The sequence below is a fragment of the Rhyacophila brunnea genome, unplaced genomic scaffold (assembly GCF_057557595.1).
Source record: "Rhyacophila brunnea isolate RB1 unplaced genomic scaffold, BYU_Rbru_1.0 scaffold_12, whole genome shotgun sequence".
Classification (NCBI taxonomy): domain Eukaryota; kingdom Metazoa; phylum Arthropoda; class Insecta; order Trichoptera; family Rhyacophilidae; genus Rhyacophila; species Rhyacophila brunnea.
The window spans coordinates 22,779,279-22,803,493 of record NW_028232774.1 but is presented as its reverse complement, the minus strand read 5'-3'; the positions used below and the strand labels follow the sequence as shown (position 1 = coordinate 22,803,493).

At 33.3% G+C, this 24,215-nt stretch overlaps 1 protein-coding gene across 1 annotated transcript; it reads right to left on the bottom strand.

The window, feature by feature from the left end:
* Positions 1-9,081: 9,081 nt before the first annotated feature.
* Pex13 (peroxisomal biogenesis factor 13) lies at positions 9,082-22,899 on the bottom strand. The gene is made up of 5 exons (XM_085960941.1): positions 22,313-22,899; positions 19,613-19,749; positions 17,888-18,024; positions 14,488-14,668; positions 9,082-12,088 (listed from the first exon to the last, which is right to left on the bottom strand). The coding sequence occupies exons 1-5, from the start codon at positions 22,738-22,740 to the stop codon at positions 11,571-11,573; spliced, it is 1,401 nt and encodes a 466-aa protein (XP_085817067.1). The 5' UTR covers positions 22,741-22,899; the 3' UTR covers positions 9,082-11,570.
* Between the last annotated feature and the right edge of the window lie 1,316 nt (positions 22,900-24,215).

Sequence of the window (24,215 nt, the reverse complement as noted above, 5' to 3'; positions counted from 1 at the left end):
TTTTATTTTTTATCGTGGGGTCCTCAAAATCAGTCAGTGCCTTGGGTATCTATGCCACTGGGTGTAATATATATTTATGTACGTTGAGTTTTATATTATGAAACCAATAAATTGATGCGTTTATAAATAAGAGCACTAACTTATAACTACAAAAAAACACATATTTACTATTACATCTACCTTTTATGGTCAGTCAATCGTGGTCCATAAAGACACATTTGCAGATAACTTTTCCAATTTTGGCGGGAACGCATTTTCTTCGTTTAATTCGTAATAAAGTATGCAACATAACACAATTATTATCTATTTAATATTACGATGTGTATATTTTCCACAGATACATTATTTGTCACATTACTCTTAACTTGTTTTTATGCACTTTTGTATTATTTAGTTTATTTAAAATTCGTTGTATTTTGACGTATATGTTTTGTGAGGTTATGTTTTTCGCGCGCTTTTTCGCTGCACATCTAACGTGTAGCACCTACATTCCGATATTGAATTTCTGATCAGAAAATAATGCAACAAGCTGTCTGTTGTACGTACAGTAAAATAAGTTGAAGCGTGTTCACTGGCTCATAAAAAATAACGCAAGACACCACACTGCTTGGTCTCGTGTGCTAAAAACAATTAAAATTACGTGTGTTTAAGTTGTTATTGCAAATAATCCATACGTACGTTATAAATTAATGTGTACTGCAGTTATTCGGGGTAAGATTCACTCGTTTATATTGGTACAATACAATAAATTTATCATCTAATGAGGTTAAAGATGTGGAATAAAAACCATCATCTGTGGCCACTGTATACAATCCGCGGCTCTTCATCCCATTTGTTGCACCCCATCGACTAAATTCACTAAATGAATATCCGGAAAAATTCTAGCATTCCCAAATATTAAATTTATTATTCCCAATAATCTAAGACCGTAATGAGGCGTTGTCGACGTCAATCAGCCGTTCTAAGTAGACTTAGAATGCAGCCCTCTTTCATTGTTAGTTTCACATTGTCTGAAAATTTGGTAGGTTACCTACCTTACATACTTAGCTACCTATTTTATTATTTATTTTTTAAACAGACAAATACGTACCTGCACCAAATATCTTTAAATTGACATAGACACCATCTACTAATAATTAGACCATTTCCACGAAACTTATTCTCAAACAATGGTAGTTTTATTTACGTGGAGGTCTTTTTCGCTGACATTAATATTGTTAAGCCGTGTCCACATTGCCAACAAGTTGCTGGCAACCTCATTAAATTTCACGATAATTATAAAAATTTGTTTGACCAAAAATTATTTTAATCGAATTTTTTTTTTTTATTATTTTACCAAATAAATAGGTATTACAATTATTAATAAATACACCTGTAAATATGATGGTATTATGAAGTGCAAACGTAAATTACCACATGATTAAGTATGGGGGACAGCGCATATTATGTATTAGCTCGGTAGGTACCTACCTTTTTTTCCATTGGCTCTACAAACCGATGTGTATCTTGGTTACCTCACAAAGAGGTTTATAACACTTTCTTTTACGAAAAATGGATGTTGGTCACTTGCTCACTTATTAGGTCCATGCCCAAGCACGCATTTAAAAATAATATGTCAATTTTCTAGATCCGATATTCGAACCCAGGAGCCACGACTTAATAAGTAGACACGTTATCCCTCGGTCATCGTCAGCGCTACCTACACGAAAACTTTTTTTGAAATGTATAAAGAAAATAAGATGTAGGTATTACGAAATAACCATAAAATGAAAATGAATCGTTTGGACGCCCTTTAAAATCGCCTGATCTCAAGTAATGCACATTATGCGTCTAATTGCGTATATGCATATAATGCAATGGAAGGACATGTATGATTACCGGCATCGGTTTGGCGTTGTTTTCCACGGGTCATTTAATGTGCGCTGATTATCACGTCATGATAAAGTGGGATTCACCAGCATAATTAACAAAATATTATCAGGTGGCGTCAAAGTCACCGAAGCCAACAAAGGAACTCGTGCGTTCGGCTTACTTTTTCATCAAGATCGCTTTCCATACCTACAACCTGAAAGAAGACAAACCGTTCAAAGTGGTTATTCGAGGGATCCTGGAGGAAATCAAAAAAGACGGGGAGTCAACCGAACTGCTCGATTCCAAGCCGAAACCTCAGCGGCTGCAGTATATCTCCATGGTGTCTATGTACCACAACCGATCAATGGACGGTCGTGATTGGTACCTTACGAAATGTCAAAAAACGATCTATGCGTCAAACCTATACGAATTTAGCTTTCAAAGTCCAGTCAAAGAGATTGGATGGTGCATCGTCACAATCTCTTTGGCTATCGTATATTGTAAATCAATGAATGGTACGAGTATGTACAAACCTTTTGGGTGGGATATTATATTATTACATTGCGCCGATGAAAAAAAATGCAATAGGTAAGTAAATTATGTAATAATTGAAAGTACTATGCTGTGCACACAATCACATTATAATATTTTGATGAATTTACATAAATTTTAAATATCGTAAAATTAACATCGCAGCAAATTCTGCAACAACCAATGCCATGTACCTACATATCTTAAAATCTCTCCATTGATGAAGTTGATTTTTTCATACTCGGAACTTACCGTTAAAAAATGTTTTCCTAAAGATTCTTTGTTGCTCAATAATCCCAACAGAACACCATCAATTCCAAGACTGCGCATGGATAGGTGAACATTATTCAGCGGTCGAAATGGAAAATTTTACGAACCGGAGCGCTCGATAATTTTACGAAAATATCAACTATATTATACTATACAACATTAATTGTAAATGTGATTTATAAAAATAAGTGTGTTATTTTTTTATTTATATTAAATATCTAGCTCAGACAGTCAAATTAATATTTCCTCGAGACGGAGCGATAATTTTGTGGATTTTATGAACCGGAACGGCGCTCCGGTGCGTTCCGGTCCATTCCGAGCCCTGACATTATTAATTCTTGATCAAAATAATGGGGCATCATTTTTCGCCTGTGCGATGAATTAGACTGCTTTTTTATTCTGGGTAGTGAGATATCCCGGGTCCTGTGGCTAGCTCGGGATGTTGGTAGGACCCGGGATTCACAAAAATTAAACTAAATTGAAATCCATTTCATGGTAGGATTAAATGAAACTCGTTTTATTTTGGTCGATTTATATTCTTAGATTACTCATGTTAGTTATGGTTCAAATAGACTATATGACGATCGGGCACATATATGCTAAGAGCGTTTTAGTGTCTATGATCAAATCTATGCCATTCCGACATATTATACATACATATTGTATGAAAGCTATGACATCGTATTTTCACTCTGTGACACCCTGTGACACAGGACGCCAACATAAGAAACGGGTTTTTCGACATATATATGACCGATCGTCATAGAGTGTATTTGAAGCATTACACTTCCAAATGTTTTATGCTATTAATTTTAGTTTCGTTATTAATAATTATTATCGTTCACAACTTTTAATCTATGGCCTTTCACTCCGTATCCCATTTTTCACTTCCATGCTCAAATTGTATTTGTTATACTCTCCGAGTCGTGAGGGCCGATGTTCCCTCTTTAAATGGCGACCCTAGACTGACTTTTTTCTATCGAACAGTGTTGCCATCCTTCCCTTACATAGGCACTCCTTATTAGTAAATGCCTTTGGCTTTCGTCTCTTTTATTCGGCAAATCACATTCTTCTCTGACATACCTACTCCTACTATTATTATAATTATATACAATTCTTATGTGCTATGTACATGTTGAATATTTTGACAGTTAATCAAAGAATTTTGGACGTACGTACGCCCATTGTTGATTAGAGGTCAGGTGACATGGTTACACCTAATAATTACGTAATTTAGACTATCGGGAGAGGCCCAATAATCATGGGTGTAACAGTAGGTAATCATCATCATCTGAATCGTGTCGAATTCTTCTTAACTTTTCAGAGTTGCCAGTCGTGAATTTCTCGAGAGGTTTTGAGTTAAATTTTATCAACTGAATCGTAAATTTCCTCTTTTCTATCACATAGCTATGTAAGTTCGCTAAATGTGACAGCTTTTTTAACTTTGCAGAGCTACCAATCGTAGTTTTCCCTTTTGGAATAGTATTTCATGAGAGCCTTTCGTTCATGCCTATTTTCCCATTTTCAATTTGTTTATTTTCAACAGCGCTCGAAATGGAAAAGTTTACGAACCGGAGCGCTCGACAGTTTTCTGAAGATATTTATAAAATGTAATGTGTATTTCATAGAAATTTTTAATTTTCAAAGAGATTTTCCATTAAATAGCATATTTTGCTCAGATGGTCAATTATTTTTTTCCACGAGACGCAGCGATAATTTTACCGTTTTCACAAACAGGAACGGCGCTCCGGTCCATTTCGAGCCCTGATTTTCAAACAAAAATAAAGTACGGATTTCTAAATAAAGAATGGTCACCGTAGACTTGGATAAGCGACATCTCCACAGTACAAACGTAATAACCACAATAATTTACCTTTTTGTGTCTTCTATGTAATTTTTATTATGCGGTTTGAATAAAACCTAAGCGATGGTGCCCACAGAACGCGTCGAGCGGGCGAAGTCGGCGTATTCATAACCATAATCACACGTCTCTCGCCGCGCATTACCCTTCACCTATGTAATAAACGGCCCAAGCAGCACAAAACAATTATTTTTACAGCGTCTCTCATAACAAAGCAATAAAAATATTATATTATTTCGGGGCTTGTAATAAATATTTACGACGACATTATTCAACCAGCGAAATATAATGACACGGAATAAAATAAAACAATGGGTTCTCTGTTATTAAATAATTGCTTTTGGCCCGTCGATCGACGACGCCTCAAGCAGCGTAATTTTGGTAGCCGTGTTCAATGAATGGACTTCTTTGTATTTTCATTAAATCGTATCGCCGAGAAGCGAAAAACGGTGACTCATGCGGCAGGCGGCGCGCAAGGCATCGTTAAGTCCAGTGGGCGCTGGCGTATTTGATTACGTTGTATTTTTGATGATTTACGGCGCCACTTGTAGAAATTTTGCGCGAGCGCCGCACTCGCTGCGTCAATGGGCTTTATGCCTAAGGCACAATTTATTGCTTTCTTGATATGGGCATGTCAGGTTTAATCAGTTTAATCGTCATTTCCATTGCAAGATAGAGTACCTATAATATGAATCCTCACATAGACTATTTATTTCTTGTGATTTTCGAGAGTTCGAGATTGGTTTATTGATTTTTCGAGATTCTCGAGATTTTTCTTTCTCTTTATTTTTCCGGCCAAAAAAATCATCGGAAATTTAAGAAATTCTTTTTGCGGTTGGTAGCTTTTTTAGTTTATTTTTGTCCCGTAATAATTTCTTGAATTCTTATTGATGATTTTTCGAGAAATGAGAAATCTCGAAATTTCGGAAAATTAATTTCTTGAGATTCACCTTTCCTGATTATTTCTCGACTCGAGATATCTCGATCACAACCCTAGGACTGATTAATTATTAAATTAGTTATTTGCAAGGTACTGCCTACCAGAGGCACCTGGCGGAAAAATACAATTTAAGAAATTCTTTTTGCGGCTGGCAGCTTTTGTAGTTTGCTATTTTTGTCCCGTAATAATTTCTCGAATTAATTCTTATTGATGATTTTTCGAGAAATGAGAAATCTCAAAATTTCGGAAAATTAATTTCTTGAGATTCACCTTTCCTGATTATTTCTCGACTCGAGATATCTCGATCACAACCACAGAACAGATAATAAATAGAATACCAATAGGCTATATTCAATACGCCGCATGGTGAAGCAGGTTTTTGAGTGTGTGAGTGTCCTACGAAAATGAAGCACGCATTATGCACGTGCAATAGTGTGTGTAATACACCAACATTAAATGAGCGTAAATGCATAAACCGAGAGCAGTTTTCAGTACTCGACGTTAAACGTATTCTAGACAAGTGTGTAAGTTTAACCCGGATTCATCCTTACTCGAGTCAGTTACCTGCTATCACCTTACCCGTTGTGTATTTCAGTTCCCATTATTTCTGAGTTCCCTGATCACAGGACAACCCTAGGACTGATTAATTATTAAATTAGTTATTTGCTTAACGTGAAAGGTACTGCCTACCAGAGGCACCTGGCGGAAAAATACAAATCTTGTAATGTGAGACAATTTATATACCTACCGACAACTTTTAAAAAGTTATTAAATTGGAATTCGTTAAAAGATTCCATCTTTCAATCCCTCAATACACATTTTTTATGGTTGTTTATCATAAAAAAAAATTTATAAGTTTTATCCAATACTTACTTACAACAAAAATATTGTTGGATAATTCATAGTTTTAATGTATTTCATATTTAAAAACATCGACTTATCAAAAAATAAAATGCGTAGAATGTGTATATAACTTGAAATCTTTTTTTTTTTGATTGGGCATGAAACTAATTTTATAGAATTGATTGTTTCAGTGAATCCAAAATTTGTTTGAAATGCTTGCAGTTTCTGAAAGATCTCTAAAGTTTCCTACCCAATGATCCGCAACGTCAAACAGCAGCTGATTCAATGTGTACCTACTGTCATTTCCCTCCATTTTCGAAAGTGAAAACACGCTGTCACTTTGTTTCTTCTTATGGGTTTTCGTCTGGATTCAGGACTTGGAGGTGGACAAATAACACACCGGAATTGTGGTGGAAGCGGCGAGGTTTATTTAAGTTAATATTATAATATAATAGTTACATTTTTAATTTTTATGGAGGACGAAACGTTTGGCTGTTTGCAGCGTGTTATCCACCATCTTGTGTTTCGCTTTCAACGAGAAGCGTTGTCGAAAAACGGCGACGTTGCAAATATTTTTCAACGGTCGTGATTTACATTATTATTTATTTTCGTAATCAACCCATACTATTTGTTGGATTTGATACTGACTCGGGCCTCTCCAGATACACAGAGACATTCCCAACACTACCTATACCCGTAACATAGCTTGTCACTTTCCCTCCACAGTTTTTCGACATAGCATTTAAGGATGGAAAAATTACTATAATATATTATTTGAAAGCACCTCCTAGTCTTTTATTATTTATAGATGCTCTCATCATGAACGAAAGATTCGTTTCGGCAAGTGAGATGCTGTAAATTTTTTACTATAGTCATTAATTTTTTCAGATTTTACTTACATAAACATTTAGGCTTAGTCTAGTAGAGGTTTTCTACAACATCTTTGGTATCCACTTAGATTATTCAACCCTATTCTATCCTAGTCAACGGAGAAAATGAAAATGCAGATTTTTCAACTATTTGTTTATATTATTAAAAAATCTATACAAAAACATATTGGGAAATTGTTTCATAAAATTCATAGTTTTGTCTCTTCAAAGGTACAACTCATTATCTTCACCAGTTATGCTAAATCAATGTCAATTAAAATCACTATGGTCATAGTCACATCATTAAAGATGTTTACTGCCAATTCATTATAATGTTTGATTTGGCATGTACCTATGTGGAGCAATTAGTATTATTATTAATACATAGTTTTGAGAAAGGGGTCGTAACTCCTAACTGCTGTTGAACTCATAATATATAGAATTGAGCGAAACTCACTATGTAGGTACTTACAGTTCAGATTCGTCTCACAAAATGTAATGTCATCAGTCTATCTTGTAAAACTCATAAACCCCATTTAAATAAAAAAAATATTAGTATTGAATATGCTACTATTATTAAATAATATACCTTTGTGTAAGATTCTTTCACCCGTCCAATCATTTAAAAAATCAATTCTAGACTTAATGTTAAATTTTAAAACTCCATTGTTTTGGATTTCCGATGGTTACAAGATAGAAACGATATGGTTTTTAGTGAGTTATACCTTTGAAAAGACAGTCTTTAGTTAGGTAAAGTAGAACATTAGTTTTTGGTAAGGAAATATAAAAAGGTACATACATTAAAATATTACATAAATAATTAGTTATTTAGCAATAATGTTCATTTAAATGCAAGATAAAGAATATGACTTTATAGAGATGCAAGATTTACATGTAATGTACTATGAAAACTTGTTTAATGTTTACTACATACAAAATTATCTGTATTAGTAGATATTCAGGCTTATACACCATACTTGGTAAGAAATCGGCATTTCCAATGTTTCTAAAATCAAGGTATCTATTGTACCTTACATATTCACAAAATGCAATCCAACATCTCTCATTTAAAACAATTGCAATTACAAACAATAGAATATCACATGTTTGGGTGTCAATTGAAATTCAGACAATCATAATCGCATTGAGTCAAAAATCCTAGTGCAATAAAGCTATAAATATATGCGTGCTGAACAGACTAGAATTACGAAGGTACATCTCATAAAAATATTTTATCATAATCTTTGAAAGTATGATGATACATTGCCTTCAAGATTTCATTACCGATAAAGACTGTTTTTGATGAATTTCTCTTGCAATATAAATAAATATCTTTTGATCCATCTCCCCCCCATTTAGAATAAGTTATGTAACAGGTCGGAAATAGTCAAATAATAATTAGTTACAAGCATTCATGATAAAGTAAGTTTTTAGAGTCATCTGAATTTAAATGTACCCCAAGCAATGTTTTTTGCAACAGTGGACAAGAGCGTTAATATTCGGTGTTTTTTTAATTAATGTGAGCAATCGGCAAAATGTTGCTTAATACAAAACTATCCAAAAGCAACATCGATTTAATTTAATCACGAAGTTTAATTTGTTTAAGTTAAAAGCTTTACCAGAAGATGGCGTGTGTAACATATTTTATTTGTATATTTCCCTTGATCAAATTAATGCGTACAATTACAAGTCATAATAAAAATAAATTACAATATATTCCCAGGTGCTTACTAATAAAATATCAAGTGCAATAAAAGCTTAGAAAATACGATTTCTACTATAAAAGTTTAATCAGCTAATGAAAAGGTAATTTAAAGTTTAATCATCATTAAGTATATATTTTTTTTTACTGATTTTGATAAGTATTAAATAACCTAAAAATTTTGTTGTACGAGAGTTTCTTTTTCTTTCACAGGCTCAGGAGATAACTTGATATTTTTTGCTCTTTGCCTCATGGGCTGTATTTTTTTATACCATGTACGATCCTAAGATCACATGGGTCTCAATAGAGTAGAGGTTGTATTATAAGATATCTGTTTTCACGAGAGTCACTCGCTCAACCTATAAGTTTAATCTCTGGATCCTAATACATATTTAAAAACATGTGAATTTTTCTGGCAAACTTGGGATTCGAACCCAGGACCGACGACATTATAGGCAGATACATTAACATTCAACCACAATGGTTATCAGTAAATGCTATTACACTATAACAGCAATATATAAATTGCTTATTTGTACAAGATGAAAGTAAAAACAATTCTAGCTGACAGATAAATCAGTTATTATTGAATGGAAATATCTAAATGTTTGAATCTCGGTCTTTAAATTTTTTAAATATTACTGATGGTACAACTGATCCTTTTACTCTCTTATTAATTACTACTCTTATTAATTATTGATAAAAATAAGATTGTCATTGACTCTATCAAACTGTATTTTTATATTGTTTTGTCAACAATATCATGCAAACAAAGTGAGAGGATTATGATTGCTTTAAAATCAAGTCAAGATAATTCTTCACCACATATTACAAATAAAAAAAAAATGTTTTCGTTAATTTGAAAATTTTATAAACATAATAATTAATTATTAACTGCATTTTTGCAACACATTCCTAAGTATTTTACAATCTCCTACAGAAATAATAAATTCGTTTTTCTTCATACACCGTTAGCTGCAAGTATTTCTATAACTTAACTATATCTTAATCATCATCTGTATCTCCACCTATCACACATTTACATACATTCAACTGTTAAAAGGAAAAAGGACTTACTCCACACAAATCATATTATACAGGAAACACAAAAACATTTAGTTATGGTTTCCAGTCAAAGTTAAAATATACAATATACACAAACCTTAAATGCTGATATATAACTATTTTGGTGTTTTATATTAATTAAAGAAAAACCAATAAAAATGATAGTTTAGTCATTTTTCCCCCTTCATTTCCTTCTATTTAATAAAAATTATAAGCCAACTTTAGATAATAATTCGGCATTTGCAGCATCCTTCGGACACAGCATGTATTTATTTAGTCGTGTTTAATGTTATTATCCAATAAAACGTATTTTGAAAAAACTGAGGGTTAACTCCTTTTTCCTCTCTATAGTCGAATTATTAATTTATTTTTCCCACATTATAAAAAGAAAATATTCCTAAAGATAATATAATTAAAATTGCAAGACATCTTTATGCTTTCTACGACCAACTTATCCACAAATACATTATAAATACACTAACTACCTGTACACTAAGATTACATATTTTACAAGAGAACTATCACCTTATGATTATTATGAGGAATCTATAAATATTTACCATAGGTAGTTCGGAGGGCATAAATTCAACCAACATTATCTCCATAAACCATTTCTTTTGCTGTTTACGATAACTTTTTTCAAAATTTTTGGCAAAGTTATTTATATTTTTGAATATATACATATTTCAAACTTCAACAAGGCCTTAAATACATACACACATTAAGTTTAATGTTAAATTGATTTTATTATGTGTTCTTGGATTATGCTGAAAAAATTTGTTTGTGTAGATAATGTTTGTATTTTGATATAGCCCTCTATATATTATAGAAGTAATTTAGGTAACTACATCAGATCTACGAAGGCTGAAACACATTTGTATCTTATTATAAAACAATTTTCTTGTAATAATAGGTTTGTTCTAGCAACCGTGGACGGTTCACTGACGTTTGACACATGTCATATCCATCAATGCCTGTCTCCACACGAGTTTAAATTCTATGCTCATATGACCTTTACAGTGAGTTTATTCTCGGAAACTTGAATTGCTTTCTGATTACTCGGAATATCGCTAACCGACCGACAGTCAAAGTGACATGAAATAACCATGACATAACATAACGGTAAAATTAAAAAATATTCTTATTAGTTTCGCCAATTGTCACCTCAGGTGTAATAAATAACATGGGTGTATGTACAATACATTATATTGTTTTAAGAAAATACAGCAATGCCTACTGAAAAAAGACCAAAACTACACATATTTGTTATAAATTATAGCAAATTTAAAAGTTATTTTTTCCTTAATTTAACAATATAAATATACTCTACCAAATGATGTAACTTTGTCACATAATAACTCCGGATGACAGAGCTTTTTGGATGCTTCTACAGAATTTTACCCCACATTATTATTACATTGACACTATTAACTATATTGAGCATAATTTTCGTAAGTTATTTTATATCATCAATACCAACATTCGACGGTCTCTTATGATTACTACGCTCAACATAGTTTTGTTTTAGAACCGACAAAACGTATATCATATTTCTGTTATAAAAAACTATGTGGAAAATTCACTTCCCAACCACAATCGAACTCCAAGGAAAAACTGCACTAAATTGTCAACACCGTCTCATTGGCTCGCTCTTTGCACGTCCTCGAAACATTTCTCCATATCAACCACTTCCGGGTGAGAGTTTGCCAATATATTTTGGAGCCCCCCCACATTCTCCGGACTCGGGATACAGGGTGTGTCAGCTTTGATATTATTGCCAATAACTGATTGTTCTGTATTGCACTGCAGACTATCTTGAGCACTGACACTGATTCCCGGAAAATGGCCTGTTATTTTGACAGGCGCGCTTGCCACATTTTCAATTATAACAGCATCATTACCGCCTGGAATAATGCCGGGGTTAGCAGGGACGTTTTGTCGAAGGAATTTGACATAGTTTGTGGGAATTAGGCCAGTTTTTTTATTGTCAATGGTAGCTAGAAGCCATCCTGAGTTCCATAATCTTCCTTGGACGGATTGTGGAGCCACTTTCAAGCCTTGGTTGGCGCGAAAGGTCAATTCTTGGGGTGAGGTGGCTTGAAAGTCGTATTGGGCAATACCGTGCATCGGATTTTCCCATGTTGAAGGATCTGAAGCTGTAATATAATAATGTTTTTCAATTAATGATGCAGAAATATAAGCGAGTTTGAAACTATTTCTTTTAATTGTCTGACAATGCAAGAGTGCAATAGCACACATCTGTTCATTTTTTAGGTCTACGTTTACACAGCCCATCATCTTAATTTACGTTTTAATTATTGATATCCATAATTTACTATCGTCCTACTTAAATGCATACAGTATTTCTCAAACTGTCGTATACAAAAGATTTGAAAGGATACATAGTTAAACTTTTTGTAAATAATTTGGTATATTGGTGATTTGCTAACTGTACTATGATTATAGTGTTTTTGTACTAAAACATTTGGTAAAAAACGAAATCGTACTTCGTCATCTAAAGTGGGGTACATATACCAGAAAAATGTGTTTTATGAATTACCAGCAACACAGTAGATCATTCTATATGAGAAGCTAGCAGTCAAAAACAGATATGCCCATTATTCATTTATCCTACTAACTATTTTCAAAAATGTATTCATTTTGGATAAGAAAATTCACTGAAAATATAAAATTTGTAGATGATATAAAAATGCAGCTAAAAAAAATTGAAAAATTCATTTTACATCTTCATTTGATGTATGTAATCTTCTTCACTGACTTGCTTGATTTAAAAATAAACAAATTAATTAATTCGTAGTACCTACATAGTGAGAGAATTGTTTTAATTTTATGAATTATCATTCTGTCATTAAAAATTATATGAACACAATATATGAACTATAACTACAGTCGAACTTGGTTATTACGATCACGGAAATAGCAAGATCTCAGATGTAATGAGGAAACATTCGTTGACATTTTAGTTTATGATTTTCTCCATACATTTATTCACTTTTATAACGAGCTACTTCTCGGATATACCGAGCAAAAATATGTCGATCGTTTAAAAACAACATTTTCGATCCTAAGCAATAAAATCCGACCGGGCAGGTAACTAGGCCGATGCCGCCGGGATCAGAGTACGTTTATGACACTAGTTAAGTGTCTAAGTACCTAATTGGTGTTTTCGCCAACAACATTGAAAAAGTATCCACGCATATGGTTGAAATTGCATGTAAAAAATCCAAGGTTTGTGAAGTCAGTAGGTACCAGTGGCGAAGGGTGGAGGTAGGCTGTTAAGATTCGCTATAAATAGTGCACACTAAACTTTTTTAGTCATATGTATTTGTTTTTATTGAACTAAGACTACAATTTACAGATGGTGTTAGTTAGTTTTTAAAAATCAATTAAACCATGCCTAAACGAAACCATAATAGATTTGGTCTAATTTGGGAAATGCGACAAAATTGTGCACACTTTTTCATTCATAGTTATTCGTTTTCGTTGGATTAAATATACATATTACACATATTGTTGGTTAATTTTTTTAATTCATTAAGCCCTGACTAAACCAAACTATAATAAATAAAAAATATTATTCTATTTACAAAATTTTCAAAGTTATGTATGATTTAATTGCATACTTTTAGATATTTTAGAAATAGACATGTATTTTTTGACTATTATCTATTATGGCTTGGTTTCTAATGGTTTAATTGAATTTTAAAAACTAACCAACACTATCTGTAAATTGTAGTCTTATTTCAATGAAAACAAATATGTATGTGTGAAAAAGTTTAATGTGCACTGTTTATGGCGGATCTTAACAGCCTACCTCCACCCTTCGCCACTGGTAGGTACCCACCAGCGCCGGCGGCTGAGTACTTCAATACAATAAACGACTTCTTCTGTAGTTTATGAATGCCATGCTTGTTTCGCAGATTTTTACGATGGTTTTCAGATTTTTTATATTCTATGCTTAAATAGAACATGGCATGAAAAATGTTATATGACGATATAACGAGTAACGAGCAAATTCAGTCGGTCCCATCTTCCTCGTAATAACCAAGTTCGACTGTATGTGTCACACTAAACTGTTTTAATGCAAATATTGTGCCATTCATCGACTTACTATAGCGAGAAACCATAAACCACAGCAGAGGTGTGATTTTTTTTCCAAAATTAAATAGGTTACAAGAAAGTACTCTGGGTCAAAGAATTTATAAAACAACATCTACCTGAACTCAGTCACACAAGTGGAATATATATTTGAAGCATATTGGTGAAACTCTGCCCATCCATTTGACATCAATACAAGGTTATTTCTGTCCCTTGATGCTCCTGTTTTCTTGGATAATTATCTAGGTCAGGCAGACCTAGCAAGAATGACTAATTCAAAGTTTTCATTTAAGATGTTTTAAAGAGAAAGTCAGTTGTGTAAAAATTTCTTCTGAACCCTTTCCACCATAAGGCCATACTTCCAACTGATCTTGAGCCCGAACAATCGACTCACTCCCAGGTCAGTTTCAAAATAATAATAATAATAATAACTCACCATTTGCTTGTACAGTGGAATTTATGGAGCCGAGAAGCTTCATGATGATGTAGGGGGCTGAGAAAATGACTCCCAGGAACATCAGCGCAGGCCAAGACTTTGTGGGACGATTTCCATTAGCCATATTGTTGTTATCCAATGAATTTGAATTTGCCGTAGCGGCAGTGGCTGCTGCCCACGCCTGCACAAAAATTTAAATTGTTATGTAAATAATGAAAGAAGTTTTATTATTATTTAATCGAGGAACAAAATTAAAAATACTTTTAAGCAAACATTTCAACTCAATGCGAACATTAACTGAGGCAAAAAGTTTTTTTGCATTGGGTTATGATATTATAACCTCTGAAAATTGGATGATAATAAATGGATATATAAAAAACTTTATATTAACATTGACATATAATTAGTATACTAGCAGTATCATCCGCCGCTGGCCGGGACTCGAATGGTTTAATATTTGAAAATAAAAATTCTAAATTTAATACATAGAGTGCAAAGGATTGAATTTAATCCTTTCTATGTCGCAATTAGTTAATTGATAGTAATTAACATAAGAATTGGTGTAATTAGGGCGTCCAAAGACGCTTTGGGCACTTAACCGGTTAAAAAAGTAAAAAAATATAATATTAGAGATTTTTATTTTTATTTAAATATTTAAAAAAGTAGTACAAATTCAATTTATTATTTTAAGGCTTTTCTATATAACATAAATATCCAATCCATCATTCCAGGGCCAACCTGCCAATTAGCGATTCTAATAACACAATTATTTGCATCTAACTTTGCTATTTGACCTCCGATCGAGCTGAAATAAATGACAATAAATATACACATTCTAGCAACATTTTCAATAAAAAATGGGGGTTGCAGCCAGCGGCGGCTGGTCTGACGCTGCGACTTACTGTTCACGCTCAAATTATGTTTAGTATCATATTTAGCAATCTCGTATGTAAAATTCCTGTTAAACTAAATACAATAAAATTTATTATTTTCTAAATTTAAAATGGGTAAGAAATATAATAGAATGTCGGTAAGATATTTTAATTTATGTGTACTGCAAATTAAATCAGTGAAGATAAAAATAATTTTGGTACCTACCACATTTCTGGAATATTAATATTTCATTGTCCTGTGTGTTGACTAAACGCGAAATGATGTCGGTTATTTATAATAGGTAGAAAATTATTAATTCATGAATTCTAGTGATAAGCTAATAAATCTTAATACTATTTCACACAGTGCAGTTTCATAATAATCATTATTCATACAGTGTACAAATTGCTAAAGATAATGTACATATATAGAATAAGATGGCTTACGTTAAAAGTAAGAGGTATTTATCTACTATAAGAGATACAATCGTTTCTTAAAACTAATCCAATAAAGATTTAAGTAACTCGCAACATGTTTTATTAAAAATATAAAATATACAGGTAATTTCCCAAATGTCAATAATGTTTTGTCAACGCCCAATTGATTTCTTTATCAATAAGGTACCTAGGTTTCCAGCGCACCCTCAAAAATTACAATCCAAAAAATCACCGGTCGCCACTGGTTGCAGCATTACCTTCTACGTTTCAAGGCCCTGTACGCGGCATCCTTTTTCCGCAAAAACCGTAAAACTGTCCCCGGGGTGCAACGTTCAGTTGTTTTTACAGACTTAGAGCGGAATGCAGAAACATTTGTCATAACTAAAATTTCCTTAGCAGAAAACACTATGCAGAAACATTGTCCTTAGTTAAGATCATTTCTATTGAAAATACCATATTTAAAAATTCTCTTTCCTATAGTTTAGGTAAATTATTTTATAATTGTTAAACGATGACAAAAATATGACAACTGCATTTTATAAATGCAATAACTATAAATACATATTAATATTTAATTATAATAGTCTTATGTTTCCGTTATAAGTCATTATACGTGATTCCACAGGCACCGCAAGATATTTTTTTAACATGGTAACACTAGCGTCAAGTGTCATTCTTCACCTGGCATTTTGTATTTCTGTGGGCTGGCGTATAAAAGTAAAATAATATTCTGCAAGTACATGCCAAACGAATTAACACTATCAATATCCATATTGAGATACATTGTTAAATGAATTTGAGTGAATGGACTGTTTTATAGACATACGAATTTATTTTAACAGCAGCTGTCAGTGGTAAATGGTAATACAGAAGGGGGCGTGTTCATAACAAAAGTAGTCTATGGTTGAGGATTCCTTAACTCTATATTCACGATTGTCTATAGTTAAGTCATGCTTTTCGGCGACTTATCCTTAAGCCTCAATTCCATTGAGCTTCTTTACGAGCTGTTTATTGGCGAATTTAAAAGCGGGCGATTCATTCATTCACTGCGATTTGATGATTACACACAAAACTTTCCATTCGCTGAGAAGCCACAAGTCAGCGACTATTTTGACGGAACGTAGTTCGTTTTTTTTACCGGGAGGTTGGTACTGCGCTCTACTGCGCAGACGCAGTAGGCCCACACGCCGGCGTGTAGCGTGTAAAGTTGGCCGGCTTTCAACTTTTCTCGGTAGAGTGTTTACAACCTGCTTATTAGCTTATTCGATGATTACACTGGGCGACTTTACAGGCAGATTGTAAATTCGCCAATAATCAGCTCGTAAAGAAGCTCAATGTAATTGAGGCTTTAGGAACGAAATCTTAGATTGTGCATGCTACTCTAAATCATAGCTCCTCTGTTTTACAAGCACATAAAAGTGAACATTTTTCGAATCGGACTATAATTGGCTGAGTTATTTCCATTTTTATGATGTAATTTACACCGTATTATCCTATACAAAAAGTCACAATATCGTCGCTGTATTTTAAATACCTCCTATGTGGTTTGAGTTATATTCTGAGATAATCGAAAAACCTGTTTTAAAAAATAATCGTAAATGATATAATATCATTATATTATGTTATAACATTTTTTGTAGATCCTAATCATAAATTAAAATTGGATAATCATATATTTTTTTATAATATATTTATTATTAAACGGTAGAATCGTAGTTTTTTCCATGTTTTTATCACATATGATTAATTCTATATGCACCAGAAGTTACAATAGGTATTTAAAAAAAACCTTAATTCAAATAACGTTTGTTACGTCTTTTGAAAATTCATACACACACTTAAATGATACTTTGGTGAAACCGAGTTCTTAGCTTTTTATCATTGTCTCCCATGGCAGTCCATGGACGAAAAACGTCAATAAGTGTGAAATTTTTGAATATTGAAGTTATTATCTTGTATTAAAAAATTATGCTATAGTAAAAGAAATTATTACATCGTTATAATTATATCATTTTGTTAATGACTTCCAGAGAGTCAATGATATTTATAAATATATGAAAAAATATAAAGAAAAGATAAAATGATTTAACCTTAAATTCATCCTCTGTCCTGATACCCATTAGAACAAGAAGTTTCTTGACTAGCCAGTTAAGCCCTCGGAAGATGGCAAACGCAGACCAGAACTGAGCAAACAATGAACGGAGTCGTCCAAAATTATCTGCAACACCTACAAAAGATTAAAAAAAATCAGTTTATCTTCAGTAACTTTCAGTCACAAAAAATGTAAAAATAATATAATCATCATAATAATATATAAACCATCTCGAAGGAGTGCAAAATAAATTACTAAAGCGTGTCAATTTTAGAGCCTACTATTTCGGAGACATAATATAATAACAGAGATAACGCAACGCCAGAAAATCGATGTTTTCTATCAGACAAGTATTTTATTTTCGAAATTATGTATTGTTTTGTTGACTCGCCAAACCTACTCCGAAGGGTGGGTTTCCATTATCCATTACAGTCAACAGAAGCAATTCCTTAATTTGATGCTCCTGTAATAATTATTATGACTTCTCCACTCTTGCTCCATTTAATAACTTACCTGCTTCCTTTAAACGCATCATTTCCAACATATTATATAATAGACCCTGATTGTGAATAAGATAAGACGTAGGTACATTTTCGTTCTTTGTTATTCTATTTTTCTTTTCTGTGTTATTTCTAAGACTAAGTAGAAATATTATTGACATATCTATATTGTCATAAAAATGTTAACTTGTCCTTTTATAATCAATGTTGTTTTCTGTCATTCTTTTATATTCCATGTGATCACTATTCTTTATACTTTATATATATATCCTTTATCTAAGAAAACTTTACTGGTTGCAACACTTGCTTTTACCTATTTTTATATATTATTTATAATATAATCAATATAACTGTTTATAAAATAAAAAAAATAATCAGTCTGGGTCCATTCACCGTTGGACTCCCCAACACTATCCATTATTTGGTGATTTCTTGACTTTTTTTCAATTCTAGAGATTCTTTATATTATTTTATTATTTCTCAAGATCTCAAGAAATTAGTATTTAAGGTTTTACACAAGCAAATTTTTATGAATGTGTGGCATCCATCGCTGGCAGCTTTTTCATGAAGGATATTGTGCACCCGTTCACTTGAGATTCCTAGTCTCAGAAATATCAGAAAAAGTGAGTTATCGTCGGTACTACAAAGGTCTCATTTAAACTTATTTATTCGAAATAAACAGTATTCAACTCAGGACTCTTTTTTTTCTCCATTGCTGACACAAATATGAAAGTATATGATTCTGATTCTGAAATTACTAATGCCATCGAACATTATTTTGATATAACTTAAGTCATATAAATACAGTTTCATAATAAATGTATAGAGATAAACACGAGAAACAAGAATTGAATTGATAATTTTGATCTTAAATGTATAAAAGAAAAATGGGTCACAAATCTGACTAAGCATTATTTACAGATAACAGTATCATGAAAAATGACTTATTTATTTTTAAGGTCATGCAAATAAGCAAACTTAATTCATAATACATGATATTGACACTGGAAACGAGAACTGGTGTGAAAGACATGAAGACAGGCAATGTTTTTGGTTTAATTGAGAATTTATAATTCCCTGACTATCAATAAAAAATCATTCTTCTTCAATAAATTTTTAAGTTTATATGACCATTTGTGTAGCTATTTCAAAAACATGAGTTTCTTCATTTTTGTAAGTATATCGACTAATTATTTGCTTAAATTTAATTTTAAAAACCTTACCAAGAATAGCTCTGAATGAACTGGTCATGGCGACGAATGTGTTCTCCAGCATCATAGCAATACTGCCTACCGCTCCAACAACGCTCTCAATTGACTGAAACGTCGGTCTCGAGCTCTCCTCTGCTATTTGAATAAACCTGAAGGCATGAAAATAAGAATTTAGTTAGTGTGTGATGGCAAGAAATTCTTCCATCAAAACGAATACAGTACTGTTTAGCAATACTTTAAAAGTACAGTACTGGTGAACACTGCTCATTCATTGACACACAAACCAGAGGGTTTTGATTGCCAGGGTTTCTCTGTGTGTGGATCACCTTAAGTTTGCAGTCTAAAATTACAACTACCTAGGTTCGTTGGATTCCAAACATGTTTGCTATTCTAATGCCAAAAAGAGTTGGATTCATCTTTGTGACAGAATATCTACAATTATAATAATAATAATTTGTGGTCTATAGAATCAAAAGTAGAATTACCCATAATTCAATATTTTACTTACTATATATAACACTGTAGAATTTCTAAAAACCTATAAAAATAATTCATTACTAGATCTAAATATTTTATATTAATTAAAATATATCACAATTATAAAGTACTTATTCCACATAATTTAAAAATTAAACTGGTTAGTTGAGAATGTCCTGCTAAGCGAACGAAACGAGTCCTGATATTTATTAAAGTATGTGGTGTGTAATTGTGTTTCATTTTAATTGATACAACATTTTTCCACCAGGAATTTTTACTCCAACACATTAGAATGGTCTAAATACAATTCAATGACGCAAGAAAACTGGCGACAGGGTTTCTTGAAGGCACCGTGTGGTGTCCACATGCTCCAGCTAAGGGGCGGACATAGCCGAAGAAGAAGAAATAAATTGATGCCAAAATATCATACTTGTAAAAATATATTGCGTTTGTATGTATGGATGAGTTTGTATATCTGGGATCGACCATTAGTGGAAAGGGCGGATGTGAAGCGGAAATAAGAAGGCGCACACAGATTGCAAAAAATGTGATGACACGTCTTACCACTATATGGAAGGATCGGGGAATTTCGATTAATGATGCCTTTGAGATGTGGTGTTGACGCCGAATGCTTCAGATTTCTTGGACGGAACACAGGACGAACCAGTCAATCATCCAGAGACTGCAGATAAAAGAACGGCTCTCGACAATATGTCTGAGACGCATTCTGCAGTTTTTTGGACATATTGTCCGGGGCGGACCAGTCAACCTGGAGAGACTGGTGGTTTTGGGTGGCCTCCAGGGAAGGCAAAGCAGAGGAAGAGCGTCTGCGCGCTGGAGCGACCAAGTGAAAGAGCTGACCAGGCACCATTCATTCTGCCCTGAGAGAAGCGGAAGATCAAGAAGGACGGAAAGTCTTGGTCGCTCAAAAGATGGCAAAATTAAAAATTTATCACGATCCTCAGCCATGAGTGTACGACCAAGAAGAAGCAGTGACTCCCAACCTTTTTGATTTAGTGGAACCCTAGAAATTTTTTCGAAAATCTCAAGGAACCCCTACCTGGCTGACACAGGGATGCCACACTGACATAAGGGCAAGCTACAAAACAGTAGATCTGTAACTTGTCAGAAAATTACTGAGAAACCGTTAGCGCCTCAGACAAAAAAATTATCATCACCACACAATTTACTCAGACAAGTTGTTTTATTCAAACGATTCTACTGCCTCTAAGCAATACATGTAATGCATACATGCATGTGATGTCACTGCCAAGAAGGTTAGTAAATAATAAAAATTAGCTAACATTCTTTAAAAAAATAATTCTTAGTTAAGTATTGCCTGCACTTCAGATTGACTAATTACCAAAAGATATTTCAATGATGTGCTGAGCTGGTAACAAAAAGCAATCTTTGAGAATCCTGCATTATAAAATTCGACAAAATTACGTGACAACTACTCGCCCAACAGTATTAGCGCCTGCCTGTGTACATGCATAGATCTTCTGCCTGCAATAGTGTGTAAATTAAACTATCACGACAATAACTATTTACATGGAAAAGTGCTGACTGTCTCGCCAATCTCATTCTTCAAGCGTAAGCAAGATGCGTTGTTGTCGTTGCGTGGTGCTATTTGTCAACTGGTTGTAAAAAACAGTAAATGTCAAAATGCTCTGTGCGGTGTATTGCGTATTTTGTATTGTTGCTGGCAGGCTCGCCACTATACTTCTACTGTGCAGGTATGTGGCGCTAGTTGCATCTATCGCATGTAAATTCGGAAGCCGTTGAATTTATGTGGCCCATGCATGCAATCTTGCAACATGCACGATAATACGTGTTTACATTTACATCTTATTATTATGGTCGCGACAATACATATTATATTGCCGGCAGTAAATCTATGCGGATGCAATAAATGTACTATTAATCCTCGAATTATTTGTCAAAAGCACTTTCTCACTTCGAACAAGGAATGAACATTCAAGTTCTAATAATTGATCCCGATGAATAAGTGATTTATTTTGTAATGGAAATGTGATTTTGAAATAAACAGTAATTAAATAAACTCCAATTTCAAACAAAATTGGAAGCAACCTATGGATACCTGTATATGGAAATAAAATTTTCGTTATACGGCATTTCGCTTTAGGGGCAACTTTTCATAGGTATGTCGGTCGTAAAGAGAGTATTAGTAGGTAAGTACTGGGCATTGTGAAATAATGACTATGTTGCACTTACCTACTTTCAGCGTCTCCAAACATCCCGGACCCCATTCTATTGAAACCATACGGACTGCCATACGAATTCCCATATCCCCCTCCGTAGCTTCCATAGCCTCCTCCATATCCTCCTCCATAGCCCCCACCATATCCCCCATAGCTTCCGCCAAAGGCTCCTCCATAACCGCCTCCGTAGCCCCCTAATCCCCCATAACTGGATTCATAACCCCCACTATATGGCATGCCATAACCACTATTCCTCAACATTCCCGATCCTTGTGTCATCATCGGTCTCGGAGGCAATGCAGGAGCGTCTAAAGGAACCCTTCCCATTGTGCTAATCTGTCCGTTCATTCCAGAGTTCGATGATAGTACATCGTTGCCGATAGGCTCAGCCATCCTGCTGTTTACTCCAGCCATCTCCCAGGGTTTTACAGGTGCAGTCATACAGTTTGTGATTTAACTGATGTAATACGGTTGGTATTCGTTAATTTTTGATCCTTATAATGTTCAAACTACTGATTTAAGTGTTTTTTTTAACACGTCCACTAAAATCAGACGTGAATGCAAATCGTACGTATTTTGCCGAATTACTCGTATTATTGTGACATTTAACCAGAGATTAAAGTTCAATATTTTTTTGTTGGCATGATTCGTTAAAGTGTTTCTACAAAAAAAAATTAATAATATTCAAGTGATAATCCCAACGGATACGAAAATTTGCTAGTATAATAATTAATGTCAAAGATATTTAATATTATTCCAGATGAAGCCTTCTGTGGTCTCGTCAATTCAATTTTCTAAAAACAATTCAAACACAAAACTCTTTTTTCATAATTTGTTTCCTGAACCTTTAGGTTCGTATCTTTCAACCTGAACGAAACAAATCAAATTAAACCATAGACAATATACGTACAAATTGTATGAGTAGAAAGTAGACCGGAAATGGTTTGAGATTTGACGTTTGGTTCAGTGTATCATTGAAAATCAAACCGTTTTCGGACCATCAGAAATGGTTTGACATGAAACGTCAAACTGATTCGGACGATCCATAGAATAATGGCAATCTGTCAGAGTGTTGATAACCATTATTCGGCATTTATATATCGTGAGGTGTTCATATTAATATGTTAGACATTTACACCATAGAAGTTCACTTGAATTATGTATATTATAGATTAATAATCAATACATATTATTCATAAGTAACCATACGCGAACAAGACGCCGCTTTTGGTCTTATTATCTCAAAATCCAGCCATATTTTCTATGCAAAGAGTTCGATTTAATATCATTACTATAATTATTATGTCAGCCCAAGAATTTATTTTCATTTTATTTATATTTTGTAACGGAGATTCTCAGCTACAAACTGTGTTAAATCAACACGGAATGATCTTTATATTAGGTACCTACCTAACGAATTTTATCAATTTAATATGTTCGATTGTCATCTAAGTCACAAAATCATACTGTCGACATGAACAAGTGGTCAATTATAAAAAGCTCTCATCAAAAGTAATTTTTAAAAACTTATCGTACCTATAAATCTTATAAATTAACTGAATGGCTACCTATTCACGAAGCATTCTTTATATTTTGTACATTTAAAATGAATGAATACGAATTTGTATTATTGTAGACGACGATAGGAGGTTAAAATTTCATAACAAGTTGACGTTTCAATAAATATGTTTCTGTTTTAGAGACTAATATGTTATGAATTAATTTTAAGTACTGGCAACACTAATTAGTCGTCAGAAAAACGTTTCCGTGGACATTTACCAAACGGTCCCAAACCAAACGGTCCCATTTCGTTTGTTTGATTCAGGTTGAATGATACAGACTTAAATAACTTGTCCTCACAAAAGGATTTCTACAACATGCAGTGTTGCCATCTTTTCAAAGTGAAATTATAGTAC

Bases quoted from the DNA above. Each gene is read 5' to 3' on its own strand.
- Pex13 (XM_085960941.1), bottom strand. From the start codon at position 22,740: ATGACTGCACCTGTAAAACCCTGGGAGATGGCTGGAGTAAACAGCAGG. The intron at 18,025-19,612 runs GTAAGGTTTTTA...AATCTTTTGTAG, and splicing joins TTCATTCAGAGCTATTCTTG to GTGTTGCAGATAATTTTGGA. The intron at 14,669-17,887 runs GTTAAATCATTT...ATTTTTGTGCAG, and splicing joins GGACAGAGGATGAATTTAAG to GCGTGGGCAGCAGCCACTGC.